At 37.2% G+C, this 14020-nt stretch overlaps 8 protein-coding genes across 8 annotated transcripts, besides 1 other annotated feature; 7 read left to right on the forward strand and 1 right to left on the reverse strand.

Annotated features, from left to right (window-relative positions):
• Positions 1–475: 475 nt before the first annotated feature.
• On the forward strand, positions 476–1768 carry DDR48 (DNA damage-responsive protein 48; the record flags this gene model as incomplete). The annotated part of the gene is made up of 1 exon (NM_001182678.1): positions 476–1768. One exon carries the CDS (start codon positions 476–478, stop codon positions 1766–1768), a length of 1293 nt encoding a protein of 430 aa, NP_013897.1.
• A 177-nt stretch (positions 1769–1945) lies between these two features.
• PAI3 (Pai3p) lies at positions 1946–2152 on the reverse strand (the record flags this gene model as incomplete). The annotated part of the gene is made up of 1 exon (NM_001182680.1): positions 1946–2152. The coding sequence occupies one exon, from the start codon at positions 2150–2152 to the stop codon at positions 1946–1948; it is 207 nt and encodes a 68-aa protein (NP_013899.1).
• A 650-nt stretch (positions 2153–2802) lies between these two features.
• On the forward strand, positions 2803–3042 carry SIP18 (Sip18p; the record flags this gene model as incomplete). Its single annotated transcript, NM_001182681.1, has 1 exon — positions 2803–3042. The coding sequence occupies one exon, from the start codon at positions 2803–2805 to the stop codon at positions 3040–3042; it is 240 nt and encodes a 79-aa protein (NP_013900.1).
• Positions 3043–3061: 19 nt separating this feature from the next.
• Positions 3062–3276: an origin of replication (ARS1323; Autonomously Replicating Sequence).
• Positions 3101–3295, forward strand: YMR175W-A (uncharacterized protein; the record flags this gene model as incomplete). The annotated part of the gene is made up of 1 exon (NM_001184660.1): positions 3101–3295. The coding sequence occupies one exon, from the start codon at positions 3101–3103 to the stop codon at positions 3293–3295; it is 195 nt and encodes a 64-aa protein (NP_878143.1).
• A 231-nt stretch (positions 3296–3526) lies between these two features.
• ECM5 (Ecm5p) lies at positions 3527–7762 on the forward strand (the record flags this gene model as incomplete). The annotated part of the gene is made up of 1 exon (NM_001182682.1): positions 3527–7762. One exon carries the CDS (start codon positions 3527–3529, stop codon positions 7760–7762), a length of 4236 nt encoding a protein of 1411 aa, NP_013901.1.
• A 590-nt stretch (positions 7763–8352) lies between these two features.
• MMT1 (Mmt1p) lies at positions 8353–9885 on the forward strand (the record flags this gene model as incomplete). Its single annotated transcript, NM_001182683.1, has 1 exon — positions 8353–9885. The coding sequence occupies one exon, from the start codon at positions 8353–8355 to the stop codon at positions 9883–9885; it is 1533 nt and encodes a 510-aa protein (NP_013902.1).
• A 380-nt stretch (positions 9886–10265) lies between these two features.
• FPY1 (flavin adenine dinucleotide pyrophosphatase) lies at positions 10266–11090 on the forward strand (the record flags this gene model as incomplete). Its single annotated transcript, NM_001182684.1, has 1 exon — positions 10266–11090. One exon carries the CDS (start codon positions 10266–10268, stop codon positions 11088–11090), a length of 825 nt encoding a protein of 274 aa, NP_013903.1.
• A 554-nt stretch (positions 11091–11644) lies between these two features.
• Positions 11645–13921, forward strand: SPT21 (Spt21p; the record flags this gene model as incomplete). Its single annotated transcript, NM_001182685.1, has 1 exon — positions 11645–13921. One exon carries the CDS (start codon positions 11645–11647, stop codon positions 13919–13921), a length of 2277 nt encoding a protein of 758 aa, NP_013904.1.
• Between the last annotated feature and the right edge of the window lie 99 nt (positions 13922–14020).

The raw sequence follows: 14020 nt of genomic DNA on the forward strand, positions 1-14020 counted from the left end.
TGTAAATCTACAAAAATCGTTAGTGCTGTTTTCTTTTTGAGATTGAAAAGTACGAATCATACACATCTCTTATTCTGAGAAGGGTGCATATGACGTAAATCAATGCGTACAAAGCGGTTTCCGGTGCTGGCCTGGCCCACCACAGTTTTGGCGTGGTTGATTTTAAAAACCTTCGGGAAGGTGAAAAAACCACTCCGAAGGTTCGAGGATGACAAATCGCCCCTTAGCTGTGGCCATACAAGCTTGGCACCGACGAAAAAGGGAAAAAGGAAAAGAATGTCGTACAAGAACTCTTACAACCACGTTGAGATTTCATTTAACAACGCCCCCCTTTCCATTATATAAGAAGGCATTAATTTTTATGTAATAAAAAAAGAATTTCTCGAAAATGTCTTACAATTAATTTTTTCTTTTGTAGAGTAGGGCTTTAATAGACTGATATATACGGTATTATAAGTGAACGAAAAAAACAGCAATGGGTTTATTTGATAAAGTGAAGCAATTTGCTAACAGCAATAATAACAACAATGATTCTGGCAATAACAATCAAGGCGATTATGTTACCAAAGCTGAGAATATGATCGGCGAAGATAGAGTCAATCAATTCAAAAGCAAAATCGGAGAGGACAGATTTGATAAGATGGAGTCCAAGGTTCGTCAACAATTTTCTAATACCTCTATAAATGACAACGACTCCAACAACAACGACTCATATGGTTCTAATAACAACGATTCATATGGTTCTAACAACAATGATTCATATGGCTCTAACAACAATGATTCATATGGCTCCAACAACAATGATTCATATGGCTCTAACAACGATGATTCCTACGGTTCTTCCAACAAGAAGAAGAGCTCTTATGGTTCTAACAATGACGATTCGTACGGCTCCAGCAACAACAATGACTCTTACGGTTCCAACAACAATGACTCTTACGGTTCCAACAACAATGACTCTTACGGTTCCAACAATGACGACTCTTACGGTTCGTCAAACAAGAATAAGAGCTCTTACGGTTCCAACAATGACGATTCTTATGGCTCTAACAATGATGATTCATATGGTTCTTCCAACAAGAAGAAGAGTTCTTATGGTTCCAGCAACAACGATTCGTATGGTTCTAACAACGATGATTCATATGGTTCTAACAACAATGATTCATATGGCTCTAACAACGATGATTCCTACGGTTCTTCCAACAAGAAGAAGAGCTCTTATGGTTCTAACAATGACGATTCGTACGGCTCCAGCAACAACAATGACTCTTACGGTTCCAACAATGACGACTCTTACGGTTCGTCAAACAAGAATAAGAGCTCTTACGGTTCTTCTAGCAACGATGATTCTTACGGATCTTCCAATAACGACGACTCTTACGGTTCTTCCAACAAGAAGAAGAGTTCTTATGGTTCCAACAATGACGATTCTTATGGCTCTAACAATGATGATTCATATGGTTCTTCCAACAAGAAGAAGAGTTCTTATGGTTCCAGCAACAACGATTCGTATGGTTCTAACAACGATGATTCCTACGGTTCTTCTAACAAAAAGAAGAGTTCTTATGGTTCCAACAACGATGATTCATACGGCTCCAGCAACAACAATGACTCTTACGGTTCCAACAATGACGACTCTTACGGTTCCTCTAATAGAAACAAGAACTCCTATGGGTCTTCCAACTACGGTTCATCCAACAATGATGACTCTTATGGTTCATCTAATAGAGGCGGTCGTAATCAATACGGTGGTGACGACGATTACTAAGTTTTTGGATGTCTTCGATAAAAAAAATATATTATTGTGTTTAGACTTAAGTATGAAAATTTTATGTATGAGCTGTGGCTATGTATCCGCTGGCAAATAGGTCTGCTTTTTCTACACTTTCCACCCTCAACCTAACAGAGCCCGCTGGCACAAATAATCGATAGTAGGACAACAGAGCTACTCCTTCTTATGCCCCGCCCCTTTGAGCTTGTTGTATTGCTCTTGATAGTTGTGTTTTTCACTTTCATCAGCATCGGTAGTCTTGCCGTCCTTGTCTTGACTAGCCATTTTCTTAAAAGCGTCACTCACTACCTTTGCATCGCCCTGCAATTTTTCCTTTGAGCTCTGAAATATTTCGCTCACTTTTTGTTGGTCTGTATTCATTCTGGATGTCTTGGTTGTAGAAATTTCTTTTATTGGTTCATTAAAGTCAAGGTAAATGGCGAGAACTAGAATAGAGTTTTATTCTTTTTACCGTTATATAGATAATTCTAGCCGGGGGCGGTCGCCCCTGAGATTCCCGACATCAGTAAGACATAGTACTGTACGATTACTGTACGATTAATCTATCCACTTCAGATGTTCAACAATTCCTTTTGGCATTACGTATTAATACTTCATAGGATCGGCACCCTCCCTTAAGCCTCCCCTAAATGCTTTCGGTACCCCTTTAAGACAACTATCTCTTAACCTTCTGTATTTACTTGCATGTTACGTTGAGTCTCATTGGAGGTTTGCATCATATGTTTAGGTTTTTTTGGAAACGTGGACGGCTCATAGTGATTGGTAAATGGGAGTTACGAATAAACGTATCTTAAAGGGAGCGGTATGTAAAATGGATAGATGATCATGAATACAGTACGAGGTGTAAAGAATGATGGGACTGAGAGGGCAATTATCATCCCTCAGAATCAACATCACAAACATATATAAAGCTCCCAATTCTGCCCCAAAGTTTTGTCCCTAGGCATTTTTAATCTTTGTATCTGTGCTCTTTACTTTAGTAGAAAGGTATATAAAAAAGTATAGTCAAGATGTCTAACATGATGAATAAGTTCGCTGAAAAATTACAAGGTAACGATGATTCCCATCAGAAGGGAAAGAACGCCAAATCCTCCAACAAGGAAAGGGATGATATGAACATGGACATGGGTATGGGTCATGATCAGTCCGAAGGGGGAATGAAGATGGGCCATGATCAATCTGGAACAAAGATGAACGCTGGCAGAGGAATTGCGAACGATTGGAAGACTTACGAAAACATGAAAAAATAATGTTACGTTTTTTTGGGCGCAATTAACCAAGTCCTTTTATTTTTTTAATGGTTTATTTATGAATTGTTTATGTTTATGTTCTTTATACTCAAAATCAATAAGTGCTTATTTTAGCGAATTTTCTTCTACGAATATATATAAGTCATATCTAAGACTTCCATCCGTGCTTTATTACGTTTGTATGATGCATACAATGATGCCAAATCAGCTTGATGCTGTTGGTATTCAGTCGTCCGAAAGCCTGTTGATGTGACACTCAAATCTTCGGCATGTGTGAACGGTGGCCGAGCATAGTTCGTGAACATCATCACTTAAAATAAGAACTACACTTTACATCAGCGTGGAAGATAAAGGTTGTTTTAAGCTCAAGGGCGCTGGAGGTGTAGCGCTTCGGAGGAAAATAATATTGAATAACTTCGCTTTTTGTTCCAAATTCTAGATTATCGTGTATGTTCTTGTTCGTACGTCCATCTCCATAGTTATAATGAGTGGGCATGATTCTGTTACAAAAATATCTCATATCCTGAATGAACCGGTTAACGAAAAGGTAATGGTACAAAACGGGTTCCATGAAAGCTCTAAAATTGCAGACATCGAATTAGAGATACAGGAGCGACCTTCGATTAAACAATGGGAATCGCCGCGGAGTGCTGTAATTCCTACTTCAAATCATAATTTTAGCCCATTTCTCTATACGCAATTTAAATCTCGTGGTGCAGCACCGTTTGCACCTGAAACAATAAAATCTGTAGATTTAGTTGAGCTACCGGAGGGTGTACCCGCAAGAGTGTTTCATGAAAAGACGGGTTTATTTTATCAAATATCTCCACACTCTATTCCAACATTTATTTTAGCCAAAAAAGAACTCCCGGACCCCATAAAATTTTATGAGTTAGTGGAAGACTTAGGGTCAGTTTATGGATGTGTTAAGTTGAAAATTATACCAGATGCTGACAAATTTACTCAACTAAATGTTGATGTAGATCGCCTCTGGTTTAAAGCAAGAAAACAATTTTTCAATTCGAATGAATTTCAAAGAACCAAGATAGTTGATTTTTATGCGAAGTTGTATAATTTTCACAATAAAATCAAAAAGAGTACTCTCACAAGGATCCCAAGTATCGATAAACGCACCTTGGATTTATATAGACTGAGGAGTTGTGTGAAGTTGAGGGGAGGCTTCAATGCTGTTTGCGAAAAAAAATTATGGGCGCAAATTGGAAGAGAATTAGGTTACTCGGGCAGGATTATGAGTTCGTTATCAACTTCTTTAAGATCTGCCTATGCAAAAATTTTATTAGACTTTGACATATATGAAGAAGAAGAGCAAGCTGCTCGTAATAACGAAAAAAATGAAGACATGGTGGAATCTGAAATATTTCGTCACTCAAATAGCAGAAGTAGGGACGAAGAGGAGCCACTTCATAAAAAAGCTAAAATACACCGCGATGTCTTTAGAGCCGGATCGATTAATCATGAATTTAAAAGAATGCGGGACATAAAGCACATAAAAGGGTTTCCGACTTATTTTAACTCGTTAACTGAGTTTAAACTAGGCTATACACAGTCAACAGAGACCACATTACCGGGCTATGATTTTACTTTTTGGGAGAATGGTATGGAAATATACGATAAAAGCAAATACGAAACCAAAACCTCTCCAGTATACAATTTGAGACAGTATTACGAAAAAAGTCTGGCTGTTTTCACTGCTATTGTAGCGAAATTTGGGAGTAGCTATCCTGATTTGTTTGCGAAACACACAACATTACCTCAAAAGGAATTCGAGAGGTTATACTTTCATTTGCTATCGGAGCACTTTATAGATTTCGAAATTGACACCGGTCTTGGACTACCCTGTTCCATGAGATCACCAGGAAACAACTCGTCCAATGAAAAGTTTGCCATTAAGAATATTCTAGACCAGTGGAATTTAGACAACATTCCTCTCAATGAACTATCGCTTTTACAACACCTTGATCTGGATATGGCCAATTTTACGAGAACCACTTATGATATTGGAATGTTGTTTTCTTGTCAAGGTTGGTCTGTTTCGGATCATTTTTTACCTTCAATTGATTTCAATCATTTAGGTTCTACCAAGTTGGTGTACAGTATTGCGCCGAAAGATATGGAAAAATTCGAAGCTTTAATTGCTCGAGGAAAAAGTGAATGGGATACTATCCAATCAAGGCCGCGCTACTCCACCTCCGATGACGAATTAAAGAGCTTTATAGAAACAGATTTCTACAAGTCATTTTTGGATGCAGAACAATCTGCTGACTATTCAAACACTGGAGATAATTCAAAAAATTCATTTCCAGAAGATAAGATAGCAGGAAACACTCTACATGATGGTTCACAAAGCGACTTCATATTTGAGCCTAATTTCATCTTAGCCAATGGCATAAAACTTTATAAGACGACACAGGAGCAGGGCTCATACATTTTTAAGTTTCCGAAAGCCTTCACATGTTCTATTGGATCAGGTTTCTATCTATCACAGAATGCAAAATTTGCGCCAAGCTCCTGGTTGAGATTCAGTTCCGAGGCAGCAAAATGGACATCTAAGATGGGGTTTCTTCCCGGTTTAGATGTAAATCAATTACTTATCAATGCCCTACTAAACTCCAATAACCCAGTTTTAAGGAAAAAATGCCGTGATTTAATAAGTAACTACGTCGTTGAGGAAGCGGAAAACAGCAAAAAATTAGGGGAGTTGATTGGCACTGTAGATGTCGTTTATAATAAATTGAATTATATTTCAGATATTAGTTTAGAGTCAACTGGTCTTTCAAAAATCGTTGTTACACACGGTGCATTGCAACGTAATTTATCTCTGAAGGAATTCGTGGTATTGCTAGAAAAACCAGAAAACGGTGCTCATAGTATATGTGGCATCCCAATACGTGATCAATCTGGTAATCTCAATGTTTGTTTGCACTCATACTTTGATAGCGCAAGCCTAGGAATTGCTCTCGATGGCTTGGACAAGCCTCCGACTTCTTATCTGCTTGTTCACAATGAAGATTTTGAAAAAAAGTGGGACGTGTTAATGACTTCTACTTTTAGAAATAGAACTGTGCCATTAAATATAATACAGTATTTGATCTCTCATACTGATAGTAATACTGAGTTTAATCGAATGTTACGCTCCAATTTTGATGATTCATTACTACTTATTGAGAAATGTAAAAAGTTTATTAAGACCTTCGTGGATGTTTCCTGTTCTGTTAAAGATGTAGATTTCGGAAACGGTTTCAATTTACGTCATCTACCGCTTAAGTTTTCTGACAACATGGCTGATAATTTGGAGAGCTTGTATGAAAGTGTGCGGAAGTGCTCAATTGAATTTTCAGAAAAGCCGACAATTATCAGACTGTATCACGTATCTCGGCAGTTTCCTATCGATAATAGAGATATTATTGATGGCAATAATCTAGATTTGCTTAAGGAATTATATCAGAAATCGTTAACCATCCCGTTGAAGGTTTCTTATTGGACTAAGTTGACCAGAAAAATATGTAGGCTTGAATGGTTATCCGTTTATGAACATATATTCATTGAGCGATGTGATATTAAGAATGAAGACCCTGCGAAATATTCACTTCCACTGTTATATTCTTACTTCGAATTTGGTTTGAAATATTGTGATTCGGAAGATATAGATAAGTTAGGGGAAGTGAGAAAGCTGATTTTAAAATATCAGGACATGATGCAGAAAGTTCGAGTTTTTCTAAAAAAGGATCCACCCTCAAAAATATCGCTAAGTGATTTAGAAGACGTTTTATTAGATATAGAAGAATATCGGTTACCCATACAAAGTAGTTTTTTCAGTGAGCTTGATTATGTTATTAGAGAAATTGAAAATGCAAAAAAAATGAACGATGTGAATATTCTTTATAACACTGATAATATTGATAAAATAGACGAACTCATCAGGAAAAATGATCCTAAATTTGTGAAGTTTGCGAACCAGTTTAATGGTTCGAGATTAGATAAGAGACCGCTGGCCAGTGATAATTCAGGATCAGTGAAAGCCAAACAGGAGTTAAAAGTTTTCAAATTATGGAACCAGCACTTGGATCAAATAATGCAAAAAAATAAATTTATTGAGATACTGCCGTCGATTTTTAGATGTTTAGATTTGAAGTCAGACAAATACATTCCTTTGGAAAGTTGTTCTAAGCGCCAAACGAAATATTGCTTTTGTAGAAGGGTTGAAGAAGGTACTGCAATGGTCGAATGTGAAATATGCAAGGAGTGGTATCATGTGGATTGTATTAGCAACGGTGAGTTGGTTCCACCTGATGATCCAAACGTTTTATTTGTTTGCTCGATATGTACACCACCCTGTATGGCCGTTGACAATATCGAAGGTGTGACTTTTGAGCTTGACGACTTGAAGAGGATCTTAGTAGAATCTTTGAAGCTAAGTTTAATTCCAGATCCCCCTATCTTGAAGAATCTCTTTGACGTTTTTGCGTTTGCTTTGAACTTCAAAAATGAAATGGAAAAAGAACTATTTACTAACGGTTATGTAAATCAATTGTCCTCTACGCACAAGATCAAGTATTACTTGAGAAAGTTAAAAGGGTCACAATGCGGCTTTACTAATCTGACGGATCCCTTAAGGAAACATTGTCAGGTGAAAGATGCAGAAGCAATTAAATGGCTCACAGATAATGGAAGAATCATAATCACAGGAATTCCAAATTGAAACGTAATACTATCTTATTGATTAAAATCACTATTTACTTATCTAAAATGTACCTGCGAAGTCTGCATGACATATTCTCTCTTCTTTTATTGCGCATACCTCGTTTACTCATACTCAGATGTTCTACGACGTTTTCTATGGTTGGCAGTAGTTACCTATTGTTGACACTCCAGTATTGGGTGTTTCCCATCCAGCATAATCCCGGTAAAAAAAGACACCCCAGAATCTAGGAGAGCTCCTTTCGAAGGTGGAAAAGCGCGTTTTGCTGTCAATATTGATGTTTATTAGTAAGTGTTTACCGTTTCTTGATAGCTTTCCTTACGTAACAATTGTTCTTCTGCTTTCCTTCGTAGGAGGAACGCGCCAAGGCAATTTTTCTCGAGAGGTATGAAAAAAATAAAAAAAGCTCATTTCCATGACAACTTCAAGTAATTGACCATCTATAGGAACCCTAAGACTTTTGGCAACTTCGACTTAGAGCTCTTTTTTGTGGTTTTGTTCATTTACGCTAAATAACTGAGAGTTTAAATTTATTGATTTATATATTATTGCATCACACAAACATCGCTTTCTTTTTCGCATTTTTGACAATGTTAAGAATCTGCGTAAAAAGGCCCTGTATAAAGATCGTTCTTTCACAAGTACGTCCAGCATTACTAGTAAGGAAGGAGAATCTCCACATAAGTACTGGAGTAAAAGTTGAAAAGAGCAGTATAATAAACCAAAAGGACCCTAATAAAGTACGCGTTGAGATAAACGAGTTAAAGAGACAAGCTGAAATTGAAAAGGCTGCAATAAAGGAATTGGAGAAAAATCCTCAATACCAAAAATTAGCTGAAGCATTCAACAGTCATGATCATGTTCATTTACGTGAATCAGAGACCGAGCAAAACGACATAATTTCATTGGGCACGATACGAGACTACAAAAGCAGTAAATGTGAGCAAGCTGATAAGCCTTCGTCGTTGAATCTGCATTCGCATACACATTCTCATGGACATACGCATTCTCATGCTGCTCACAATCCATTATTAGTACTTAGTACTGAGCAAATTAGGAAAAATGCAGGCGTAAGAATCACATGGGTCGGCTTAGGTGTAAACGTTGGTATTGCTATAGGTAAATTTTTTGGAGGTATCGTATTTCATTCACAAGCGTTGTTTGCGGATGCTATCCACGCAATAAGTGACATGGTTTCTGACTTGTTGACTTTGCTTTCGGTAGGGCTAGCAGCCAACAAGCCAACCGCTGATTATCCATATGGGTATGGCAAAATTGAAACTGTTGGTTCCTTGGCAGTTTCAACAATATTAGCCATGGCTGGTATATCAATAGGTTGGAGTTCCCTTTGTGCACTCGTAGGGCCTGTTATCCCACATACAATCATTGACACCATAGGAAACTTAGGTCATGCTCATACTTATTCTGAAGACATTATTGAAGACGTTACTGATATCAACGCAGCCTGGATTGCCGCCGCTTCCATTGCAGCTAAAGAATGGATATTTAGAGCCACAAGAAAGATTGCTATCAACACTAATTCAAATGTACTAATGGCAAATGCTTGGCATCACCGTGTTGATTCATTAACTTCTCTTGTTGCTCTGGTTGCAATCAGTACTGGTTATTTGGTTAATATACAATCATTAGACACGATTGGTGGTTTAATTGTTTCTGGTTTAATTATCAAGGCTGGTGGCGAGGGTATGTGCATCGCAATAAAGGAGTTAATCGATCAGTCAGTTTCTCGTGATGATCCACGCTACCTAGAGATAGAAACTTTGGTTAAAGATACGTTGAACAAACTGATCTCTAATAATAATTCTCAGAAACCCTATGGATTGAAAGAACTGACGTTACTGTCCTCAGGACCGAATTTACGCGGACATTTAACCTTGGAAGTTCCTTTACAAAAATGGGGCAATATTTTAGGTGTTAACGAGTTTGAAATTGTGACACATCATTTACGTAATGTGTTAACCAATGAAGTATCGAATTTGAGAAGACTGGATATTGAATACGTGGAAGAAAAAAATGGTGAGGAAAATGAGCATATCAAGGGACAACAAAACTACAAAGAAGATGTTCTTATTAAGCACGACCATACGAATACTCATATTTGAGCTTCCCACAGTAATAATAACAAGTGAAGAAGAGAGGGAAATGTCGAAAATACCCGAAACGCATTTCACAATTACAAAAAGGCCAAAAAAAAAAAGGAAAGACAATACGCTTATATTTGTCACGTATACCTACTATTTGATTTATGTACGTTTTATATACAAATTGCATTTACTATTTATAAAATAAATCATTAACTATAATACTCTAACTGAATGTTTTAGGATCTTCTCTATTAAAAATATACGTGGAAAACGACTATGGCTGCCCGAGAGACTAAAAAGGAAAGAGCGAGGGATATAACAATAGCAGTCATTACTGGTGATAATAATGACATAAAAGAATTACTGAAGGAGGCAAAGTATATACTGTCAAGGGTATAATGGTGAAAGTAACTGCAGCTTGTATCATAATTGGTGATGAAGTGCTGAATGGAAAAGTAGTTGATACAAATTCCACTTTTTTTGCGAAGTATTGCTTTGATCATGGAATTCAATTAAAAGAAATTGCAACTATAGGGGATGATGAAACCCAGATCGTAGATACTGTGAGAAGATTAGTCAAAAATTATGATTTTATCATCAGTACAGGTGGAATCGGCCCCACTCATGACGACATCACTTACGAATGTATGGCGAAAAGCTTTAATTTGCCTTGTGAACTAGATGAAGAATGCAAAGAACGAATGAGGCATAAATCTGACCCTGAAGCAAGGCTTGATGCAGATGCTCTAAAGGCGCATTACCAAATGGCAACCATGCCAAAAGGCACAAACGTCAAAAATTATTATGTGTGTGATGACTTGTGGGTACCTATTTGTTCTATATCTCACAAAATGTATATACTACCCGGTATCCCTCAACTATTTGCAAGGATGCTGAAAGCGTTCACTCCCACGTTGAAAAAAATATATAATTTGGACAAGGATCCACGTGAGTATGTTCGTTATTTTGTCAGAACACACCTAACTGAGTCTCAAATTTCTAAAGAGCTAAAGTTGATTCAGGATGAATCAACAAAAGTTTCAGAAGCCATTAAAATAGGCTCATACCCACATTTTGGTATGGGATTCAATACAGTTAGTATTTTGGGTGAAAAGAAAGACGATTCATATCTGAAGAGTATTGTCAATAGAGTTGTTAATAACCTCGAGGGAGAAGTAATTTCTTCTGAACTTGAAAACAAGTTCTCGAACCAGGAGAGCTGAATACCCGAGTATTTAGAACTATGTATAGATATAGATTTTTTTTTTGGGAGCAAAGTCATCTCAGTCATCGCCGGTAGTTGCGCTTTCTTCTCAACAAAAAAGTACACTGCTCGTGGTAGAAAGGTACCTTGAAAAATTAAAGATCACATTGCTACTGTTAGAGCTTCAATCGCTAAAGTAAACATTTGAAAAATGCATATCCGAAAGGACCAAACCAGCAAAAGGTATATAATTCATTCAATAGATACAACTGCTCCATGAAAGGAAAAACCTTCATTTACGGTCGCGTTTTTTTTCGTGATATAAAAAAGGTAAAAAAAACGCGTCGCGTTAGAAAAAAGGTGTGTGTGAAGAGAAAGACCCATTGAATGGAGAGTTCGGTTCTTGGGAATTGCACTGAGCCGTGGTGAGTTTGTTGCTTTACTACATCTCTTCTTTTATAAGCAACGCTTAAGCTGAACCTAGTCAACACACATAACTGAAGTCAATTTGACCAGGTGCAACTGAAACCTGGATTGGAATTGGTATTCACTTGAACAAAAGACTCTGGTAAAATGTCTGAACTCTCTCAAATGACATTGAAGATCCTTTACACATTGGATAATGGATCCAATGGTAGTTATTTAGCCCGCTCAAGGGCTCCAAAACAGGTAAGAGTTGCTAATATTCCTAGTCCATTCCCGACAGATTCGAATGAGCAAACGGAGTTGCGAATTGGCGCCATCCATTTGAAGACTATACTGCATGAAATATACTTAAATTCACCTGAAGTGTTAGACCATGACACTTTAAAAGATGGATATGATTATAACTTGTATTATCGTGACATATGTGAAGTGGATGAGCCATTAGTAAGCCTTGGTCTTCTTTCCGGGCTTCGAAAAAAGTTTCATAAGAATAGCCCCTACCAGTATACAGAAAACAATATTGGTGAAGAAGAAAGTGAAGAGAGAGATGAGGTAACTGAAGAAGAGTATGAAGATGAATCTTTTATAGTTACTGGAAGGGTATGCTCGAATGTTTCCGCTTTACTACGAAGATCATATAGCAACATCTCGAATAAAAAGGGAAGGGTCGTAAACAACCAAATTCCGGAAGAAACTTTGGAGGTTAAACTAAGATTCACAAAAGTTATAACCAATTTAAGGACGTCTGGTAACAATACTACAAATTCTCGGATATCGTGTCTTCAAATGCCGTCTTCTTTACCATCAGCAACACTTCCGTTTACCCCAAAATCGCAATCTCTTTTCAAGACAAACCAAATAAAAAATTCAAGGAATGCAAGGACCACGATAACAATAAATAATACTAATAGCGGGACTGTGGGAAGAAGACAGACGAATCCTATGCCTGCTCCAAAAGCTGTCAGAACTCAGTCTTTACCCATCTGGAATCTTAAACCAAATATAGCGAATACTGGTTTCCCAAGAAATTCAATTGCGCACAAAATCTACTTAGCAGATAGAAAAACAGAAGCCAATCAACAAAACAACCAGCATCAAAACATAGCTTACGAAATAAATACTTTGCAAAACGATAATACTATTCAGAGGACCAAGATCGATGATTCGGTAAGCAAGAGGTTCGATTTTATGCTCAACAAAAGAAAGTCTACGAAAAAAGTGTCACCTGGTATAGCAACGATAGCAAAAAAACCAGCTTCAATAAACATAAATCCAAAGCAACCGCCGAAGACTAGTGGTGAAAAAAAAGCAAATGATAAGCAAACGATTGTCAAAGTTAAGAATTCGAATTCCAAAAATTCGGCTAAGTCTACACAAGCAGGATGTAGGCGATCATCAGTGATAGAACATTTAAATGATCATGACGATTCAATTTTAAGTGACATTCTATCGGAACCAGGCATTGAAGGGCAGAAATTGCAGCAAAAACAAAAGGGGCGTAAGATATCTTTAACTAGTGAAAATGATAAAGAAAATATTCCACCCCAAAGCATAACTAGTAAAGAGAACAAGCTTGAAGGTGACTTGGATTTTAACGCTGAGTTCCCCATGAGTGACTTTTCGGATGTAGTATTTAAAGATGAGATGGGATGGTTTTCCAATTTCAATTGCAATTTTTTTGAATCACCAACTTCTGCAAGTGCATCACAACTCAATCAGCAAAATTTGAAGCCTTCTATAACACTCAACGATCCAAACACCTGTAACACCATTGCTCTCGAAAATGAAGATGTCAGTGAATTGGAAACAGCGCAAAATAATAAAATATCTTTGCCTAGCGATGTTGACAAAACCTCCCCAATAGACTCGTTGTCTATACCTTTAATTGAACTTACACATTCAAGCTCGACAACAAACATGCAGCGTATATCCATTAAAGAAGGATCGACACTAAATATAACAGATAGTAATAATGCCACCCCATGTGATAATGATATAAAAGATAGAAAGGCATCTGTAATAGATTCGGACAATACAAAACCTCAGGCAGGGCTTATAAATTTCTCTACTCCAGCTGACCAGCCAGCTTCTGATAATAATGTTACAGCTTCGAAAAAGCTTACTAGCATGCTGGAAACTCAGCAAAGTAAGAGATCTCATGAAGAAGTTTTGGATGAAGAGGAAGAGGAGGAAGCCCTCAAAAAGCAAAAGGCAATACCGTCTTCACCATGTGGGATGTTCAATTATCATCAACCCATGGAATTATCTGAGGACATAGTTGAAGAAGAGCAAGGACACAATATCGGCGATGATAATGAAAGCGATAAGACCAACGATTTATTCTCAACATTCATCCATTCAGGAATAAGAGTAAGTCAGGTAGTAACAAGTCCCATCGGTGAATTTCAGTCAATAAAACACTGAAAATATTACATGAACTTATTCCTAGCACAGCATGTATATATATATATATATATATATACTCAGATCATACATGTAGCACCTTATAGAGAACAAAAAGAA

Source organism: Saccharomyces cerevisiae, chromosome XIII (assembly GCF_000146045.2).
Source record: "Saccharomyces cerevisiae S288C chromosome XIII, complete sequence".
NCBI lineage: Eukaryota > Fungi > Ascomycota > Saccharomycetes > Saccharomycetales > Saccharomycetaceae > Saccharomyces > Saccharomyces cerevisiae.